The 22,269-nt window shown below is 29.3% G+C and overlaps 2 protein-coding genes across 4 annotated transcripts in view; one reads left to right on the forward strand and one right to left on the reverse strand.

The window, feature by feature from the left end:
- LOC111030791 (decaprenyl-diphosphate synthase subunit 1) overlaps nt 1–3,961 on the reverse strand; it is a 35,232-nt gene extending 31,271 nt beyond the window's left edge. The window contains exon 1 of the mRNA XM_022310475.1: nt 3,724–3,961. Coding sequence (XP_022166167.1) covers nt 3,724–3,873 — 150 coding nt within the window. The 5' untranslated portion in view covers nt 3,874–3,961. The remainder of the gene's footprint in view (nt 1–3,723) is intronic.
- A 391-nt stretch (nt 3,962–4,352) lies between these two features.
- On the forward strand, nt 4,353–19,263 carry LOC111030788 (ectopic P granules protein 5 homolog). Of its 3 annotated transcripts, none has more exons than XM_022310461.1 (37): nt 4,353–4,576; nt 5,748–6,359; nt 7,041–7,193; nt 8,046–8,335; nt 10,229–10,385; nt 10,591–10,746; nt 10,830–11,053; nt 11,119–11,303; nt 11,367–11,524; nt 11,592–11,732; nt 11,817–11,989; nt 12,106–12,232; nt 12,294–12,461; nt 12,525–12,739; nt 12,802–13,123; nt 13,186–13,434; nt 13,503–13,657; nt 13,734–13,892; nt 14,019–14,142; nt 14,226–14,386; nt 14,453–14,602; nt 14,669–14,849; nt 14,912–15,057; nt 15,139–15,334; nt 15,395–15,592; nt 15,649–15,783; nt 15,855–16,124; nt 16,182–16,365; nt 16,664–16,849; nt 16,938–17,098; nt 17,173–17,316; nt 17,384–17,553; nt 17,630–18,075; nt 18,142–18,346; nt 18,411–18,599; nt 18,658–18,783; nt 18,857–19,263. In XM_022310461.1, the coding sequence occupies exons 1-37, from the start codon at nt 4,520–4,522 to the stop codon at nt 19,071–19,073; spliced, it is 7,290 nt and encodes a 2,429-aa protein (XP_022166153.1). In that variant the 5' UTR covers nt 4,353–4,519; the 3' UTR covers nt 19,074–19,263. The 3 variants fall into 3 exon arrangements, with proteins under 3 accessions (XP_022166153.1, XP_022166154.1, XP_022166155.1); XM_022310462.1 differs by having other exon boundaries at nt 14,672–14,849; XM_022310463.1 differs by having other exon boundaries at nt 4,520–4,576; nt 15,139–15,313; nt 18,857–19,073.
- The last annotated feature ends 3,006 nt before the right edge of the window (nt 19,264–22,269 follow it).

Consider the following 22,269-nt stretch of genomic DNA (forward strand, 5'->3'; position numbering starts at 1 on the left):
CAATACGTTAAATATTTTGTTAATTTAAAAAAAACTTAAAGCTTTTATCGTATTATTAAATTAACAATAATACATATTAAGTGCTTATGTCTTATTTACTTTGTAACTTGTGAAATTTGTGTACAACTTAACTCAAATTTTATTTATAACTTAAATAAATATTCGTAGTCCATATTATGTATCATTATATTGGTGAATTTACAGTTAAAAATTATCAATACACATTGTGCACGTGTTTGCATTAACAAGTTTATTGAGTAGTTACTTTTGTTTAATATATCAAAATCAAACGACCAGGTGTGTGTAATAAACTTAACGTTGCAAATGCTATTGGTGAATTATAGAAATTAATCTGTAATCATTGGAATTCTTTATGATTTGTGATAGTAAGTTATTTATTTATTTATTTTGTTTATTTAAGTAAAATTTAATTTTTAAATCGTAATTTTACATTTTATTAATGAGTATATAATTTTTAAATAATTCAAATAATAATTGTTAAATATTCTAAAAAAAAAAAATATTTGGGTCGTCAAATAAAATACGTCTTAAAATGTATGTAGGTATAGATTTTAAACTATTATGTGATAAAGCTTAACAATTAGTAGGTATAGAAAGTTTCAAGCCCATAACGATTATTGATTAATATGTATTATTAATATATGAATCATTTTATAACATCTTTAGATTTCCATTTGAATCATAATATTATTTTATAGATGATAGGTTTTTTATTACGTCACTTCTTTTAACAGGCTGAAAGCAATAATTGCAACGTAACAAAAATATCTCGTCGATTTACCGGTATTTTCTGGGAGACACCGATGTCTTAATTTTAAAAAATCATATTTTATTGTGTATTTAATTGTACATCATTTTTAGTTTTGAGCTTATCAGAATTTCGATGAAATTACACTATACAAATTAAACTTTATACACAGATATTGTAGTTACCTATATCAGATTTAAAAATCGTGCTTTTTAAGGGTGAATGGTGGGTGGGTAGTTCGAAGTGTTAGAATTCACAGGTCTTATTCGGACATGGTCTGGCAATTCGACGAGGTGGCGGCAACATGCTAGAGAAAGAGAGAGAGTGTGAGAGACCGAACGCGGGCTATACCAGGTTGTCGAACTTGATTAACGGTCTCGGCGGCAGCTATATAGGTATACGTTATTTTTTCTTTTTCTTCTCTATTTATTATCGATTTTTTTCTTTATTTTCTTAGTAGGCCAGTAACGTGTTGCGCACAACTGGTTCGTTATTATGGCGATTCACCTATACATACTGTCACCAATTATACACATGCGCGAACGCGAAAATTGAACAACGATAATAACGCGGGTAAAACGTCACAAGGACGAATCGCATAAACACGCTACCACATTGTGCCGAATCGGTCAAGTCGGACAGTGTTCGGCGGCGGCGGCGTACATTATACAAGTTCAAACATTCCCCCCCCCCTCCCCGGCACAATATAATTTTTAAGGTATTTATACATTACTATTGTGAACCACGGCGCCGCATTTACTTCATTTACACACACCATGATATAATATGTATAATTGTGTTATTATTTTCAGTAAATCATATTTGGAATAATAATTATACGCGATAAATTGTTACGCAATCAATCATCAAATGAAAATATATAATTGTCGATAAAAATTAATCCGTTAATGCGTCGCGTTTAGTGAACAGTACGATTGACGAGCTCTATTACCGTTTGACGAACCAAACGAATAGAAATAGCATACCTAACGTAAATTGCGTATGTGTGAAAACATAAAACGGTATGTCCACATAACGTATAAAATATTATAATATGCTTGGCGCATATGAGACATACAATATAAATTAAGCAAGGATAAGAAATGGTACCTATATTTGAGAGTTTCTTATAAGAAATTCTTGGTTTTCATACGTTGTAAGGCGTCTATAATTATATTATTAATAATTAACAAATGTGTCGCAATAGAAATAACAGTTGCAGACTTGTAGTATATTAAATTTAGGTGGCTAAATTTAAAAATGTGTAGTAAATTCAATTTTTAATTATCTAAATCGATCTAAATACATACAAATAGCCCAAATTTAGTTTAATTAGAAGATATTTACTCTAAGTAAAAAAGTTTATTTAGGCATAGGAACCTAAATTGCATTTAATAACAATACACATAATTCGTATACTTTATTGAAAATGACATAGGTAACTACGACAACGAGTCAAAGATCGATAGACAAATGTTAAAATAAAAAAAATAGTTAAATTATTTGGTTTGATAACAAGTAATCATAACTACAAACGACTACCCACATAAGATGACTTCAAAGACTTTAAATCATCTATTTGATATCTAGGTACCTATATTTTTATGGATCATAACTTTATTTTTTTTTACGACATTTTACAAATTAGGTACCTAATTTGTTTTCTAGACTAGATGGTGGATAATTTGTTATTTATACACAAAGAGAAAAAGAAATTTTTTAAGAAAATGAGGTCGTTTTTTTGGGATTTCTTTGGGATACATTCACTCACTATGGAAGAAATACGTTGTATAAATTATAAAATATAAAATCATAAAATTTTAAATAACTGTATAGATGAAACATCATATTGAAATCAAAATTATAGTCAATAATAATATATACTGTATAGTGTATACACTACATATAATAAAAGGTTGTAAACATTAGAAAATATCATCGCAGTTGTTCATCAATGTTGAGTTTAATGTTCGTAAGGAATCATTAAGAATGAATAACAAGAAAATTGATGTAAAAAATTAATTACGAATAGGTACGTAATAATTATGTTGCTATTATAGCAGATTAAATATTATGCTATAGGTTATCTCATTAATCATTAAAAGATTACGAAAATAATTAAAAAACATTTTTAAAATTTGAAAAACCAATTTAAAATTTATATAAACAGTGGATTATTTATTAATTATTTTAAAATTAATTTACTATCAATAAGTTTATTTTATTTTCAAAGTTAGATATTCAATATTTTTACAAATAAAGCTTCAGTGACTCAATTATCCCATATAAAAAAACATGTTGTTTGTTAATTTAACATAAATATCAAAAAATTTAAAAATGTATACCCCTTCGTATCCTCATAATATAAATAAAATTAATATACAAGATAACAAGATACGAATGTAAGTGATTAAAACTATTGAGTCTTAAAATGTCTAAACTATCATAAATGAATGAAAGTAATAAGTAGGTACTAAACATTGGTATAGATATTCCGTAACATTTAAATATAAATTGAGTTGTTATTGTAGGTATTATGTTATGTGGCTGAATAGATATGAGGGTATAACAAAATTGAACTTCAAAATCAATATTTTTTATCTCACATCCCAGAAAAAAAATGGTTTAAAATGTACGTATGCGTTAAGACTCAAGAGTATAAGAACTACTGATCGATGCCTAGTTGTAAGTTCAAAAGCCTACCTAGACAAAGAGTAGAAACGATTGTCGAGTTGTGGCGTTTGTGTATATATTGGCATACGCTCCTGTAAGACATCTTGTCGCAGGGACCGTTGCCAAAAATCCCAGTCTCGTAAAAAGTCATTGAAAGGACCTTGGACGAAGGTCTCCCCGAGGAAGTGAAAAAATAACAACAACACTGTACTACAACTTTGCAAAACCACGGACCGAGCCCGCCCTTCCGACGATAAGCGCCCAGCTCAGTGGGTACTGACCTGGTAACATTGCAGCATCCTGTCCGAGCCCCGACGGACGGCGGCCGTTTCCACCGCATTGTGGTGACGACTTCTGGACAAATTGCACACGAGTTTGTCGATACTGGCGCGAACGCACAACCGAGCACCGGACGTTATACGCGAAGCCATAGCACTGTACTGGACGTGTTCAACAACATCGGCGACCGAACGGCAGCGACTTGTTGGTCAGCCCCACACACGGACACTGATCGACCGGCGACTGTGGCCGCCACTCATAACGGAACAATCGTGCTGTACGTCGGGGAATCTCCGCGGGCCGTTCGCGGTGGTATTTCCACCTTTTTCCTACCAAACGTCCGACCGACCCGATATTATCACGGACTTGCAGCAGCAGCACCAGCTGTTCGCCAATGCGTATCGTTCGCGGGTGACCGGTGACCGCGATAACGGACACGGTTGCCAACGCGACGACGCTGCTGAAGGGCAGCCACAGGCACCCCCGCCGTTCCAACGACAACAGCTGATGTTATGTTGATACTGTGATAATCACTCGCTCAGTAGCAGCAGCTGATTTTATTGTTATTGTTGTCACCAACAAGAGATAAAACGAAACAAACATGATTAAAAACAACGATAAAAACGGATAAGACAAAAAAATATATTGGAAAAGTCGCAATTTGCTTGTTTGCTCGACAGTCGACGAATGTCTCGCACCGTGCTCGATGGTTGGGTGACCGTAATTGTTTACGATCTGCGCTCGCCGTTGTCCGTCGAACGTTTAACGCTTGAGAAAATATGATTTGATTTCGTCGGTATGGAACGACAAAGGCCAAAAACTCGCTCTCCGTCTGAGACCAAACACCCGGCCAAAGTATGTACGACATCTGCATAACGGTGTTATTTCCGAAACGAAATCAGAATTAAGAAGCCTTTCATCCTTTGTATTTGTATATTATAGTTAGGTAATCAATTTACGTCTACCAAACAACAGTTTAAAATGTGAAGATGAAAAAAACGTGTCCTCGTATTTTTCTCTGTCTGAGTGGTACTTGGCTCACAGTTTTCCGGTTCATTTGGTTTTTCTATCAAGGCCGTTTGATCCTGTTGTAATTCTATACAGACTTGCCCCTTTGTTATGAACTCGTTATGTAATGTGTGTATATTATACATTCTCGTTTTGTTACAGTAGGTAACTTTATATTTATGTTTACCAGTTGGGCATTTTAAATGAAAAAAATCCGATTTTTCCAAACCTTTGAAACAATGTTCATAATGTGTACGCCTGTTGATTATTCACTCGTGAAAATTTTGTTTCCTGTTGACATTTATTCAACAACTTTTAATTCTGTTTTATTACCTATCTAGAATATGGTATTTATGAACAGTATGATAATATTATTCAGTGGTGTCATTTTAGTTTTTTATAAAAGAGATCGAAAGTTTTAACCAGCCCAAATAATGGATAACTTGAAAAAAATTGGTTACTTTACTCGCTATTAGATATTAATTATTATGTTCCTTTTCCTTCATAAAAAATAAACATTCCAACTTTCATGCACGTCCACGTATGCGTCTAAATATAAATATATTCCAACTATTAATTAGTTATTACCAATTTATCATTGTGACAATAATTTCTTAGTGCACAATATATTATTAAAAAATAGGCATGTTTTTGCATTAAGAAAGTATAATAATGGTTAAAGTGAGATATTTGAAATAGTTCTAAACATGTCCAGGCTCAGTAAACTAATATGATGCACAGATGCATATTCAAGGAGGGGCTTTGCTCTACCCATTCTCCATATTTTATCCTTTTTTGTTACATTATTTTGAGATAAAAATATAATTTTTTTATTTGAATTTTTTGTTCGTACTCCCCCTCCTCCCCTAAGACATTTCTAAATAAGTCCTTAATATATCATGTTCATAATTTTAGTTTTTTTTTCAAACTTAATTTATAAGATAGTTATTTGAAAATCATCAAACTTGTAAATAATGTTATTTCATTTGGTCATTTTTAACAATTTTTTTGGTTGCAGATATATGTTGAAGAACCAGAACCTATAGACAATGTGCTCAATTCTTCTGCAGTGGATGATGTTGAAAATGCTCTTCACGAAGCATTCAATGATATTTTTTTAAGTACAGAACTTTCAAAAGAAGTTAATGATAGTGTCAGTTATTTAAATAATGACACTACTAAAATATCTGATACAGAGAACGTTATTGAAGAATCTACAGCTAAAAATATAACACCTTCATCTATTCTACCGATTTCAATTCCTTGCTCTGTTGGTTCATTACCAACTCCTTGTGCTCCAATATACAATGAATTATGTAGTTCACCAATTAATGAAACACCTTTTGAATCTTTAACTCCATTTAACGATGAACAACTGGCAGAATATTATCAAAATAAATTATTATTTGGATTACAAGAGTGTATTGAAGAATTTAATCATACAGAATTAAAATTTTTCCAAATTTGTGAACATCCACTTTACACATTACTTCAAGATTATTTACATGCAAGACTTAGACTTGAAAGCACTAAACAAGAAATTAAAGAATCAAAATATTCATACGCTACACATGAAAAACATATCTGGGCATTAGAACCAGCCACATATACACAGTATGGTGAATGCCAAGTAAATATTATTAAAAAATGGTTTTATTTGGATAAGTTAACATATTCTATCATCATATACACCAGGGGTGGGCAACTGGCGGCCCGCGAGCCTTTTTTATCTGGCCCGCGCTACATTTTCAAATTGCATTAGGTATAGGTATTTTAAACTTTATCGTCTATACTCTGTAATCTATAATGTAATAGTCTATACTCTATCTTATCTATATGATAATTGTTATCTGGTATTGAACATCTTTAAATGTATATTAAATCAAAACATAGAAATCGACTTACAGATGAAACATTAAGTCACCTACTTCATGTTTCTTCATCCGAAATAGAAGTCGATTTCGCCGTGTTGTCATTAAAAGCCACATATCCTCAAAACTCTCACTAAACTGCAAATAACTATTTATATTTAAATATTTAATTAAATTATTTTCCATAACGCTTTTTGTATTACCTATTTCATTATAAACAAAATAAATGTTAATTAAAATGTATATTTTGAATGACCTTTTTTTTTTTGTTTGCTTTCTATGCTCTGGCCCGCTAGATTTTAAATTTCTAAAAATTGGCCCTCTAGTAACTTTGAGTTGCCCATCCCTGATATACACAAATATATTTTATCTAAACATATTTTATACTTCTGATTTTTCTTTTTATGATCAGTATTTAATTTTAATTATTGTTATTTCAGGATGGTAATCCAGTATCGGCTACTAAGAAATATGATATATCTAGATTCAACCAAGTAGCTTTAGATAATTTAGTTGTATCTCTGAAACAGTTACGAACTTTAGTCCATAACTATTATTGTGCCTTATATGATTGTCAAATGATCAAAGAGAAGGTTTGAAGATTTTAGATCTCTTTTTTATAGAACTTATAAGTGCTCTCAGTGGAGTGCCCAAGGGTTAAATTTAGGGTTTGTGTCCTCCCCATTGATCATTGGATTTTATAGCATTTATTAATTTCTTATAAAATACTTATAGATAGCAATGTAAGCATTTCGTAATTCAGAGAACTGGAATTAAATATTTTATTTAGCATTTTTTAAGTTTTTTAGATTTTAATGCTTTTTCTGGACTTATTGAGATATTTTTGCATTTTTGACCATTTTGTTCATTAACATTATTCATATTTTATGAAATAACATTATAATAAAACTGTTTTTGATTATTGTCTAATTTTAAAAGTAAATATACATTAAGGAAAATAGACTGACCATACGAATGCTCTGACCCATTTTTTTGTATCATGTATTTGGTTTTAATATTAAAAATTTTGTTATTTTCTGATTTTGATTGACCCTTTTTTTAATGTACAACTGATTATCATTAAACGAGCGTTGAAATCATTAGATACCTTTATACTATTTAAATATAGTCAATTACTTAACTAGTGTACTCTTACAGTATGCTAGTTGTGTTTTCAGTTGAATGTGCTGTGGTTATTTTTTGTAATGCCATAACTTGTGCTTAACTTTGTTTTAAAATTCTAATTTTTGTATATTTTGTTAATTTTATCACATATTTATAGCCCATATTTTTGCAATCTTAAGTGCTATAAAATGTCAACTCTAATTATTACTTATAATATCATCCCACACGTTGAAAATTCCTGGGTGCGCCTCCGAGTACATAAATATTATAGTTCATCAATTAAAAATTATAATGAGTTAAGTATATTGTTTATTTTTTAGATTGACTATTATTTGCATGTATTATGTCAACCTTTTTCTACTTTGTCTGCTGATACACCTGTGGGACTCTTTCTCAATTCTGATGTAAGAAGTCTACAAGGAAAAAATCTTCAGTCACCTATCAATGATCTCAAGTCTTCCATTTCAATATTATTTTTATACCAAAGAAAAATAATTAACGACAAAGTTTTTATTAATGAAACTAAAAAATTATTGGTCAAAATAATTGGTGTCTTACTTCGAGTTGCTTCATGGAAGGATCATTTCTTTATAATGAATCATATTTTGAGGTAGGTAATCAGATTAAACTAAAAATTAAAAGTTGGTATTGGTTTTATAAGCAAATATAGTAGAGACTGTTTATAATGACACCGTTTTAGTGACCTTAGATTGAAGGTCCCAGTAAAACTCCTATATTTTTATATTATGTATTAATTTGTATTGACGATTATGATTTCTGTATAATGTCTCTACCGATGTTATGACAGTTATTCTTGGTTATATTGGAAAAGTATTTTATAATGGCTATATTAAATTGTTATCGAAGATAATATAACAACCAATAATATTAAATATTAAAAACAAATTTTAAAGAAATTGAAAAAAAAAATTCATGATTTTTATACAAAGTACATACTAAGATGACAGATTTTTTCAATGTAAATTTAAGTTTAAAATAATGACAACTTATTTTATTGTATATATACTCATCTAATATATATTTAAATTTTAAGTCATGATTTAGTGTTAAAAATATGAACCATTGATTGTAATACAGTATAATGTTCATATAAATATACAACTATGTTTTGAAATTTTATTTTATAATTTTAGTTATTATGGTTGATTTTGATTAGACCCTTGGATGTCATTATAAATGGTTTCTATTGTATGTGTAAAATTTTTATTTTTATCACAATATAAATTTCAAATAATAGTTACAAAGAGGTACAAATACAATTTAAATCTAAACCTATCAATATGCTATGAATATAATGCAAATTTAAAAATACAGATATCTGGGAATATATGTCTTGAGTATGCGGTGAAGGGGGAGGTTATGGTTTACAATGTGGTATGACTAGGGATTTACAAAGGAATCTGGTTGCGAGTATAACTAGACAGAATTCTAAAAGAGCATAGAGTTTGGATGTGGGTGACCACTAACTAGAGTAATAAGGATGAAAGAAGCATAAGCTAAACCTATATTGAACATGTTTATGCTGACTTGGTCTTTTGCTAGGAATAGAGTCAATCCACCACACCTTATTTTAGGGGAGGTCTGACAAGTGAAATATATGAAGTATAAAGTCAATGACCTGATTTGAAATATTTGGTGTTATGTTTAATGAATCCTAGGACTTTCAATATTCTATTTACAGTTAAGTTTGTGTGATGTTTAAAGGAAAGATTTGAGGAGTTGACAGTTGTATATCCCAAGATCTCTAACTTTTTTGTTGTAGTTTAAAATTAATTAAAAAATGGGAGGTCTGGAACTCTGGAGAAAGAAATTATTTTAAATTTATTCAAGTTGAAAATTAAGTGAATTTTGTAAAAAAAAATGTATTTCAGCATACAGTTAGTATTTTTTAACTTTTTTAATGGACAGAAAGAGTAAATTAATAAAAAAAAAAGACTATTAGATTTATGGTACCTATAGAAAATCCAGATTTCAATGGGTATCCTGCATTATTTAGTTTAACAAATTGTGATCTGCCTGTGAAATAGTAAGTGAGCCAAAATAGAAGTAATTCCCTATTCTTAAGTTCTCAAGTTCTTTAGAAGTTGTGGTTTAAGGGATCAAAGTCTTCAGTAAAATTGATCATAATTATGTCAATTTGAAAGCTGTTTTTAATATACTCAGAAACATTTAGGATAAAAGATGTAATACTTGTGTTAGTATATTAACCTTGCCAGAATCCGTGATCATTTTATGATTGAATCTATATCTAACACAGTTTAAGATAATCAATTCAACCATTTTTTCCAAGTATGGTAAAATAGAGATCGATCGGAGAAAGATCTTCACAGCTGAAGGATTATTCGATTTATAATGGCACTATAATAAAATGATAGAATTGCTTACTATGACGACATTTGTAATATATGTATTCCACTTCACTCATCAGTAGATTGTATTTTTCTGAATCACAAATAATAATTTATTTTATTTTATGATCTAGATGTCAAACAGGTGTTGGGAAATGGGCCAACTCTTTTATCCAAATACCTTTGATTGATTTAAACCATCAAGATGATAACTTTCATTTAGATTACATTATTACATCATTGGCTATTATCTTACTGCCAGTCCAATCTCGAGAAAAATTTTTAGAACAAGTAAGAAACAATACTTGTTTTGTTAATTGTATATGAACATACAATAAGTATCATTTATAGCGGGCAAGAGACCTTAAAAAATATGTTATTATATAAACATACTTATAAGTAAACAAAATTTTTCTGAAACCATGAAATTAATATTGTTGTACCCCATATGTCGGTATAGATGGTACCAACAGTATATTTTTCTTTTATTTTTTAGATTTATAAAAGTGAAGGAGATACTAATGAATCTATATGGGTAGTAGTAGACAGCGAAGGAGAAGAAGATAGTTCAGGAAGTTCTCAACAAACACTCCGTGAGAGTGATATTATTGCTTTTCTCAATCAAATGCCATTTTCAGTGCTCTTTAAAAAAGTATTTGAATGATGTTATGTTTAATACGTATTATTTATTATAATCAAAAGTTCCAACAAATAATCAATTTATTTGTATAACAGATGATTATGTTTTCTGATAATGAAAATGTTGTACGTATAAACTTGTGGAATGAACACGACTTATTAAGACTGATTGCTGTTGGCAGCGTTTTGGTTAAATTATTTAAATCCGGTTTGGAAACTTATAATTCTAAAAGTACCGAATATAAACAATTTTCAAAACGACTTGGACATCTACTTCAGGATACTGTAAACTATGTTACTGATGTATTAGAAGAATATAAGTAAGTTCTTTCATTAATACTATCAGAAATTATTTTATTTATTAACAGAATGTAATTTTATTTAGGAATCATAAGTTTATGTCTGCTAGAATACAAACAGAATATGATGCATTCTTGTTCCGTGCCGTTAGTTGTTTGTACAGTAATGTTGATAGAACTACTTGGCAGTATTTAGTGATGTTGCCATTTGGACAAGTATCTTCTCAAATGGTAGTGCATCTCTTCCAATACGTACTACACATTAAATCAGGTTGATTATAATAACAATTTTTAAATGTATATTTTATCTTAATAGTATTTATCTTGTTTATAGATTTCAATGAGTGTTCATTAGAAGAACTCTCAGAATGCATTATAAATACTTCCGATGATGAATGTTACTATTTATTAACAGCCATTAGTAATATGGCCTTAAGTAGATACATTAATGATATAGACTTTATAAAAGCAGTGACTATTTGTTTATTTAAAGTAAGGACTATTATATTTACTTTATAGCTGTTATGTTTAATTTTTTGTTTTTTTTTTTTTTTAATAGATTGGATTTGTGAGTAAAACAACTAAAGAACAATGTCGTAAAACTTGTCGAACTTTGCTTACACATTTATCTGATAAACATCCATTTCTTATTTCTGAAATTATAAGTGTACTTAAACATAATTTTGATGAGGTTGGCTCGGTATGTATACTAGAAATGTAATTGTTTTATAAAAATCTTAATTTATCAGACTGAATAAAATTAAATGTATTTTATCATATAAAGGGTTCTTTGTATCTTTTTAAAACTCTTCAATTACCAAATTGGAATATAACCATGGATGACTTATCTTATTTAGAACATTTGATACTCAATCATCCAATTACATCTACAGAAAATTCCTTAAGACGCCATATACTTGCAAAGATATTTTCGGGATGCAATGAGAATGATATTAAGTGTGTATTTTCTGTCTAAATGTTTAGCTTCTAGATTTATCAATTTACAGAACATATTTCAATATTTTTGAACATTATTTTTATTATTTAATTTTTTTCAATGCAATGCAATGCAGTGATTTTATGTTGACTAAAGATATGCACTGCCGTATAGCAAACATTATTGTCAAAGCTGTTGTACAACATGCTCCCATCACTGTAGATGAAACTTCAACTCAATATTTAGTTCACAGTATAAAACAAGTAATTTTTATAAATTTATTAATAACTTCAATGTTAAAAAAGATAACTAATACTATTTTAGTTGGTACAAATTAAGTCAAACGAACAAGCTTTTCGAGTATGGACATGGAAAGTACTATACACATTAAAACTCCACTTAATGGACTTACCAGATATAATAGTGCGTGGCTCATTACAAGACTTAAGTCATTATTTACTTTCTGTAATTGATATTGATACTGATAATAACGTAAGTTAACAACTTAACATATTTAAAAACAATTTCCAAATAATGTATTTCTTGCAATTTTAGGACATAAAATATTTGCGTCACGATGACCCAATCGCTCTATACACTGCTATACATGTAACCACAGCTGGCCATTGTATTCCAGTTATACTAACCAAGGGTTTAGATTATTGTTATCGATTATTACAATACAGACACTATACAGCTACTATAGCTTGTCTGAATAAGATAGTTCCATTCTTTTTTGAAAACCCAGATTGTCTACTAGAATCTAAAAAGTAGTGATATTTTTATTTAAAAATTTCAAATCTTATATTGATTTTAATTTATTATTTCATAGGTTTATTACAATTGTAGCAGGCATTATGGCAGATAATAGGAATAGTACCACAAAACGTGCTATGAATTTATTGAGTGTTCAAGGGCCGTCTGAAATCACTTTACAATTTACTAATATGATTCAGTACCAAATATCAAATTATGCACGGTATGGATTAATAAGTCCTCATTCCGTTATGGACCTTTGGACTAAAGTGGTGTGTGCTGTATGGAAAGAAGCAGATTCAGATTTATTTGTTTATGTGTTGGATACTGTATTCAGAAATGTTTTTCGAACCCAATCAATCCAGTGGGCCCGAGAGCTGCTTATAAGTTTGATAACTGTAAGTGTTGTTGTTGGTTGTTGAGCAATCCAAACATAGTACTAATTGTAATTATATTGTAGCAATTAAGTGGCTCCAAAGAAAATGTTACGGCTATTGGGTCAATCCTTAATTTTATGTTTCAAAGTCCAGAAAAACGGCCACTTTTATTACCCAAATATCCGGTGGTATTGTATTATTGTCCATATTATGCTCTGTTAGCATTAGAAGCTGAAGAATGGTGTATCCAAGGTAGAAATGATATTTGGAAAAACTTACTGATAAAATTACATGCACAACAAGGAAAATCAAATGTAGATGACGCACTTAAGGTTTGACAATAATAAAACATAATACATATTAGAATCATGTTTTTATTTTATTGTATTTCTGTACTTAGAGAGTGTGTTCAGAACTAAAAGTACCTCATTTTACATCTGGACATTTAGCTTTATACCGGTGGATGCAGTATGGATTGGAAATGCCACCAGGTCATCCTATGACTTCTTTATATTGGCAAAATTTTTTTAGATTGTATTTACAACGAGTTCCAGGGTAAATGTTTTAAACATTTTTAAACATTTAATTTTAGTTACATTATTTAATATTTTAATATTTCACTTTTACTTAGAACTCAGCAATTAGGCTGTGTTGGTCGCAAATTTTTTGAAGGTCTTGTAAACTCACCATATCTGAATAAAATTAGTAATAAACTTAAGGAGTGCATTGATTTTCATCGCTCTAAGCTTCAAACTGAACCTAATTCTGAAATTGATTTGCGTTTATCGAGGTATGCACATTATTATTATTATTATTATTATTGTAAGTATGCTGTTTAGATTACAGACAATTTTTTTTTTAATATTTAATAACAATTTATAAATGGCTCATATATAAATATCATTCATAATTTTAGATTTTATGAAGCTTGTACTCTATGGTTAACTGATGTTCGGATTCTTGAATCTACCTTATTCATACCTTCATTGGACTCAATGTATGAACCAAATGACCTAACACATATTATTAATGGATCTCATGTAATGAAATAAAATTTATGATAATGATTATATTTAATATAGTATTTTTGTTTGAAAATATTAACTTAATTTTTGTTTGATAGGAGTGGTTGTCAGATTTAATCAATCATAAATTAATTGAAGAAAACAAACTTGAGTGTGTACAAAATTGGTGTGATTTATTTGGCAAAAAGACTCTAAACAACAGTCAGTCTAATAGAAGACTACCTTTAGAAAAGGATCCTATTACCAGAATTATCAACAGGTTGAAAATGAAAATGATCATTTATTAATATTGACAAAGTTTGATGTTCGCAATTTTTACTTGTAGATTGAAATCTTATGATGATCCTATTAAAAGTCCAGATTTTGTGTTACGACTGTCAGATGTCCAGGCAATATCTGCTGATATGTTGTACCATAAAGAACATTTGCTAAATATTGTACAATTAAATATTAAACAAATTGTACAGTTCATTAAGTGGGTGTTTATCATATTTTCTGTTTATTTAATTTTTTTTTAAGGTTGTATAATATTGTTTTGCAGTAGAATGTACCGAATGCAAACAGTGTGTCATGAAAATTTAGACAATCGGTACATTGATGGTGTAAAAATGGTTTATGTCCAAATAGATTCTACTACCAGAGTTCAAGCAGTTTGTGATTATAAGACAAAAAAAGGCAGCACGAGTAGCTGCTGTGCTGGAGCAGCTGAAATCACTTTTCAAGTACAAAACATAATTTTCTAAAAAAAAAAGAACATACTTAAAGTTTAAAATGTAATTTAAAGATTCGAGAAGCCAAGTTGAATGCAGACGTGGTAGAAATTAATTCTAATAACAGATCAGAATTGGACACATTAATTACTGATATTTTGGAAAATCCAATGCCACGTTCATTAACAACAGCATGTACTACAATAGATCTAGTTATTCAGTAAGTATTTAATTTTGTAACCATTTTTACTATAAAAGTATGTTTTTAAAACTTAATTATTAAATTTATTTGAAATTTTAGGTTAATATTCAATGAATACAATGCATTGATAAAAATAGGGGACATTGCATTAGTTACTGATATCCAATCATCAGGTGTTTTGTTGTTCTATACACTCATGTCTGAATATGCAATTCTAAAAACGTGTCCTTCTATTGAAAAATTTATGTTGACTATGCTTCAATCTATTGGAAACGTATATATTACTTTAATCATTGTTTGTAATATTATAAATTAACATTCAATATAATTAAATTATAAAATTCATATTTTTTAGGTTTTTATACTAAATAATGAAAATGAATGTTTACGTATACAGAACACAGCATTTACCTACCCTGAACTAGCCGATATATTGATTCCTTTATTTTCACCATCTAGTGCATCCACAAATACTTTTATGCAAGCTTACAAAAATATTGTTGACCATTGCAATGCTCAATACGAGCCTATTGCATTAAATTTACTTTCCAAAGTGAGTGCAAGGTAACATTTAGTGGAATTAAATATTAACCTTTAATTGTTTTATAGTTCAATGTATCTGTTTGTCTATCAACCAAACAGCCTTTACTTCAAGAAAGGTCAATATTAATGGATTACTGTATAGGAGCTTTAATATTAGTTAAACAACAAACACGGTCAGATTACACATGGTCTTTACATGAAGTTAGTAAATTGAATATTTTTGGTATTTAACTATTCAACTGGACGGTGATTTATTAAATTGCAATCAACAGATTTTTAGTCAACATCTATGTGAAATAATGAATCATGATTTTCCTGAACATTATGGTGAAATATTACTAAAACTCTTAGATCATTCTAAAGAAGGTCGCATTTATTGTCAAGTTTGGTTCAATATCCTCAATACAATTTTAGCTCAAGCTGTACCTACAACACAAACAAATTCTGTGAGAACAATTTTATTGCCAGGAATGTCATCAGATCAGCTAAGAGACGTAGTTAGACGTTATGCAACTGATCAACGATCTCTAAGTTCACAAGAAGTATGTTTTGACTAATTATAATTTGTTCTGTTTAACCTTTTTTTTTCTAACCTACAGCTTCAAGAGACTTTACATCTTTTGACTACACATTTTGCTAATGAAAGAGTGAAATCTGCTACTGGAGAGCTGTATTCAAAATACAATGTATATATTGAACCATTGGTCGGCTTGTATGCTATGGTTACCCATGCACTAGTTGTAGGAACATTACAGTCTTATCGTGGAATGTTAGCAAATAAAAGTATGCATATTAATTTAAAATAAAATCATTCATGTGAGTGTTTTAATCTATTTAGTATTTATTTTACAATATTTTGTATATACTATAAAAGCATAACTTAATTTCAAATCTATATCTATAAAATATTTATTGCAATATATTTTAAATATATTTAAAAAGGCTTTCTAAAATGTATAAATATATATTTATTTAAACTTTAAATGCTGTTAAATAAAAAATGATTTAAGTTTACAAAAAAAAAAAATAGCTTATATTTCATTTTTAAAACTATAATTGTATATATATTTTACTATTTTAGTATGCGAGTTTTTGTGTCCAACATTAATAAGCATGTTTGGTCCATGGTTGGAACCATGGTATGAGGGGTGGAACACTGATCATAGATCATTGAAACTACCTTGGTTGGCTACTGATTCTTCAATATCTGCTTTAATGGTTGATGCATTAGTGGAATGTATTACATTTGTCCTAGACACCATGCCAGGTGAGAATCTGTTAAAAACTATTAATCATTATTTATTATATTGTAAGTGTTTTAAAAAGAAATGCATTTATTTTTCTTTGATTTTTAGCATGTGATAATGTCTTAAGTTTTGTCTGTCAGTGGTATATAAAAATGTTTGCTCATATTCAGACAAATGATTACATTTTTGAGACAATCCACTCAAATCTTGAAAAGTTACCCTGGCAGAGATTTATACCAACACCTGTCGATTTAGATTTTATAATGAAGGTGAGTGCTGATATTTTTTGTTTAGTTTACATAGAATAAAAATAATTAATAGTTTTACATACATTTTTTTCCAGGTCATGGACCAATTTTTACCCCAATCTCAATGTTTTTTGGCAAATGTAATTTTGGAAATACCTTGGCCACATGTTCCAAATCTTGATCTTCGTATACTGTTATCACTGCTTATAAAACTATCTAATCAACCTAATATGAGAAAAGTACTACTGAGCTTATACAATATAATTTGTATCATAGATTTTTGTAAATTTATAATTTTTTCTGTAGGGTGGAAAAATTAGACCCCTTTTATTAGAAGCACAAAAATTTGCTTGGTACCAAATTGATGGGGAAACATATGAAAACATTCTGAGTTGGTTTGTTTCAAAATATGATCCAATGATTGTGCTTCAACTAAGTAATGAAGATTGGTGTGGCACAGATTCTGCTGTGCTTGAGTAAGTCATGCACCTCATAATATTAAATGTATTATCTGGGATTTTAATAATTATAATAATAACTTTTAATTTCTAGCCTCTTGAAAACAGCAGCTGGTTATAATAATGTCGATCATAATGCTCCATATGCAGAACCCATGATGTACAAAAGACGAATATTTATTCGTGCAATGGTAAGAATGTTTATATCGCTTGCTTCGAGGTACAGGTCAGTGTTGGGTGGTCATTACAAGAATCTTAAATGTGCTTTTCACCGTTTACTGGATGAAACTGAAATGGTCACTAAACATGGTGAAGAGGCTAAACTATTGGTCCTAGAGTTGTTGGTGTTAGTAAATCAACCTACAGGTTCCATACTATCTTCCCTCATGCTACAAACTATTCAAGAGTGGATTAGTCAAAGAAAAGCTGACTGTGCAGTATTACAAGGTTTTTTAATGGTTACTTGGGCTCATGTTACTGATCAGCAACATAAAGGTGATATACTTGAAGCTTGTTTGACATCATGGTTTAAACATGTTGGTGAGTTTATTTTACAATAGGACTATTAAATATAAGGTATATTCATTTGTTTACTATTTAAAATAGGGAATGAAAATGATTTTAAATGGGATAAAGTGTTATCACTGGTTCAGCCTGTGCGTCTTCACTATCAAGGATTAGGTGAAGTATTAATGACCTCCAGTCATTTACTTACGTTATACACTCTGGCTCTAAAAGAATCCCAAAATCGATCAGCATATCCTGACATACTAAATACTCTAGTACAGTGTCTAGAATCAGTGAAACCTAAGTAAGTGGCTTAATATAGAGAAAAAAATGTCGTATCAAATTTGATGTTATTTTATTTTATGCAGTAATATTACTGAAAACAAGTTGCCACTATTGTGGTCTTTAGTCTTACGCTTAAGCACTGTTGAAGACGATCAAACAGCTGAATATCTGTTACGAGTAGCTGGTTCAGCAGCACAATTAGCTCAACATAAACAGAGTTGGAGTTTGTTTGATGCTATCAGGTTACAGAAACAGACTAGTATATCCCCAAAGTAAGTTGCTCATTAGTTTTTATTTTAAATAATTTTTATTAACAATTTAAAATCATAGATGTCGTGTGATATGTCGAGCTCTGGTAGCTTTTATACACTCACAGTTACCAGAAAACAAATCCAGTCGTAAACAACATATAAGACAGGAAGACAACGCACCTGGTGGTTTCATGTGTAATGACAAGTAATAGCTTTGATATAATTTATTATACAACTTTAAAGACAAAATAACTTAATCTAAATTTGTTTTGTTGCAGTGATTTTACAACATCTATAGAATGTTTGAAAGCAATCAGTATTTTAGAGTCTTTAAAACTAGATAGACAGTTTTCTGATTCAATTGTAGCCATTGACATGGCATTAAAAATGATTAAAGGACCACAGAGTTCTATGAAAACTGGTGAACTATTCATAATTAAATTGGCTAAATGCTTATATACCGATAGTTTTATATACCGTATGGAACCCATTTGATGACAACAAGTTGGCTTATCATTAATTTTTTTTTATATGTGTCGTCTGTGATATACTTAATGTTGAATATTTATTTTCATTTTTATTGACTACCCATTTTTGTCATTAAGTTACATTATATTTTAATAATTTTATGCTGTTTACTCTAATATAAATTTAGATAGTAAATATTTTGTTTTGTTTTTGAATAATATAAATAACCAACTATTTTACAAATAGTGATATATTGTATTTGTTCTTCTTTGATAAAAATTATTTAGAACCTTAATTGATTTCTTTCTCTGAAAGGTTATAAATTCTGAATGTTCTTTTAGATCTAATTGTCTAAAAATGTAATCAAAAACATCTGAAAATCAATATATAAACATACATAAGCCGGTTTTATACTTACACAATACTCAATAGCTCGGATATTTTACAAGTTTTAAAATATAAAATTAAGAAAACACATTAAATATGAAAAAATGGAAATCCCTTGTTCCAAAGACAAAGTAAATATCACCCTGTTAAAATAGAGGTAATGTACCCTTTAGCGTTTTAAACAAAATTAGTATTTTAGGATCAGTGTACTAATTGTGCTTCTTATATTTTACTATTTTAGTCACTAAACAAATTGATCTATCTTTTAGTTTTACTTTCAACTTTCAAGTATGAAAAATATCTTTTTGTCCAATCTAATTACATCAACAATTATTGAATTATCAATAATACAGTACCTATACATAAACTATGTACATTAAAATGCTTGAAAATTAAAATTCTTTATTATATTAGTCAATTAATTACCTATTGAGTGACTGAAATATTTTTTTTAATTCTTGCATTTAAAATGTTAAAGCTTATTTGGAGCTAATATTATTTTACAGTTTCGGGGCTTTAAAAGATAATTATTATGATAAACATACACAAGTATGAATTTGAATGATACTTTCCTGGTATCAAGTTTTAATTTTAGAAAGCTATTTATCGACTTAATTGGCTTGTTCAATTATAATATCTAAATATTAAATGTAGCACTTGCCTATTAAAAAGCCAAACAAAAAATCATACCTTTTAGTAATTTACAATGATTCAATCATCTCAATAAAATTATTGTATTACAACATAGGTAGGTAATCAAAGACAGGTAAGCAGTCCACATGCATACGAGAGTCTAGGAAAAAACCTTCAAAACTCAAATAAAAAAATGTATACAAATAATACTAATATTTTCAGTCAGTGTAAGGGACTGCCAGAGACTAAGATTGAGGGAAATGGACAAAATCCATTTCATACATCTGATGATAATTGAAAACTTAACTTTTATTTTGTATTTTCATCAATCTTTTTTTCAAGTATCTATTGTTAAAACAATTTTTTGGTCATTTTTTAAGGACATTATTGTGGTTGAAATAAATTGTTATAGGACTTATTTGAATAGTTTTTAGGGGATATAAATCTGGGCCATAATAATAACTTATTATTATTTTAAATATTATTTTATTTAGATATTATAATTTTTATTCAAATCATCGTCCATAAAAATCTTTCCGTTCTATCAAAAAGGTTGAAAATTGAATACAAGATTTCTCATAAGTTGTTATAATAATAGTTAAAAAGTATTAAAGATACATAGGCGATAGGCATTAATTTCTAATTTACATTCAAAGTTTAAAATTTTACAAATTTGTCAAAATCTCGAAAAATGTTTAATTATTTTGCATAGTCAAAAATGTATAAAATGTTTAATCCTTATTACTAAGAAATAAGAATTGAAATTTGTACCTGCTGTTGTAAGTTTAAATTTGGACGAAATTTAATATTTAATAGAAGGATAACGATTTTAGATGTATTTTAAAAATATTATAATAATATTGGCTGACTGACAGTCTGTCAGAATCTTTTTTACGTGTAGAATATTATATAATTGAATTATAATTTGATGCCATCGAATTCAGTGACCCACTTGTAACCTACAACTGCAAATCAGAGTAGAGTACACCTTTTATTATTATAAACTTGTCAGTGTATAAAACATTTTTTTAAATTTATTTAATAATATTGCGATTGTTATGGATTATATTTTTAAAAATGAGCTAAAATTGATAAGTAGGACGTACCTAAATATACCTAAAAAAGTTATTACATAACAATATTACGTATTTTTTATTCATATTTCTCAGTTATTTCTTTTACACTATGTATGTACCATGTACGTAGTCACGTAAGTAGCTTATAGGAAGTTACGCATCGCAGTGGTAATGTGCACATAACAATACATTGGATAACATAATAAATTATATTATTATAAAATAAAATATTATACAATTGAATATAAAATAACATACTATACGTCTATACCAGTGGTTCTCAACGGGGACGATAACGGCTCCTGCAGGTGGGCAGTGAACTTGATTTGGGGGGGGGGGAGTGAATATGTTTTGGGCAAAAGAGGGGCGGCAAGCGTGTTCCCATAAAAACATTGTACTTTCATGGCGCGACCTTAAAATAATACATACATGACAATCCATAGGTATTACTTTTATACATAACATACTTCAATATACAGAATACGCAATATACATACACATAAATGATATCATACGCCCTATTGTGCAGAGTCGAGTGAGGGTATAATATTAGCTCGTGAATCGGAAAACACGGTTTATTTCAAAGAGAAATATCCGCGAATTGATAAAATATTATTATTGTACCCATATTATAATGCCGGAACAGGTGTTATAATATTATAATATTATACGAGTAATAATTACTGCCATCGCCGTGGTATTTTCCAGAAGTCATATTTCACGTGCCATCGATGGACATCGTGGTATCAGTGCCGAGTGCCGACCTTCCGGGAAATATCATCGGCCAATTTTCACCCTCGTCATTTCGTAGAAATAAAAAACCCGAAGCTCTTTTCATCACGAAATGTTGTTTGCATCATGTACAAAAAAAATCTATTAATAGCTGCAGGTGTAGTGTATTCTGCTGGACGAAAATTTTTACATAATTAATTATTTTCAGATTTCAGTTAAAACGTTTAACTTATAGGGTGGTCGGTGGGTTATAGGTATAACATTAAAATGGTATAAACACTATAAACACAATGCAGTAATTTATGCATCTGACTATAGATGAATTAATAACATTTCTGTTTGAACGCTAAAGACGAAATAAATAATAATATAAATATAATATCTAGGACCAGTAG

Source organism: Myzus persicae, unplaced genomic scaffold (assembly GCF_001856785.1).
Source record: "Myzus persicae strain clone G006 unplaced genomic scaffold, MPER_G0061.0, whole genome shotgun sequence".
In the NCBI taxonomy this organism is placed as follows: domain Eukaryota; kingdom Metazoa; phylum Arthropoda; class Insecta; order Hemiptera; family Aphididae; genus Myzus; species Myzus persicae.

What these genes read in the sequence shown, in the direction of transcription:
- LOC111030788 (XM_022310461.1), top strand. Translation starts at nt 4,520, where the DNA reads ATGGAACGACAAAGGCCAAAAACTCGCTCTCCGTCTGAGACCAAACAC. An exon ending in ATATTGATACTGATAATAAC is followed by an intron (nt 12,462 to 12,524) that starts GTAAGTTAACAA and finishes TTGCAATTTTAG; the next exon opens with GACATAAAATATTTGCGTCA. An exon ending in ATGTAGATGACGCACTTAAG is followed by an intron (nt 13,435 to 13,502) that starts GTTTGACAATAA and finishes TTCTGTACTTAG; the next exon opens with AGAGTGTGTTCAGAACTAAA.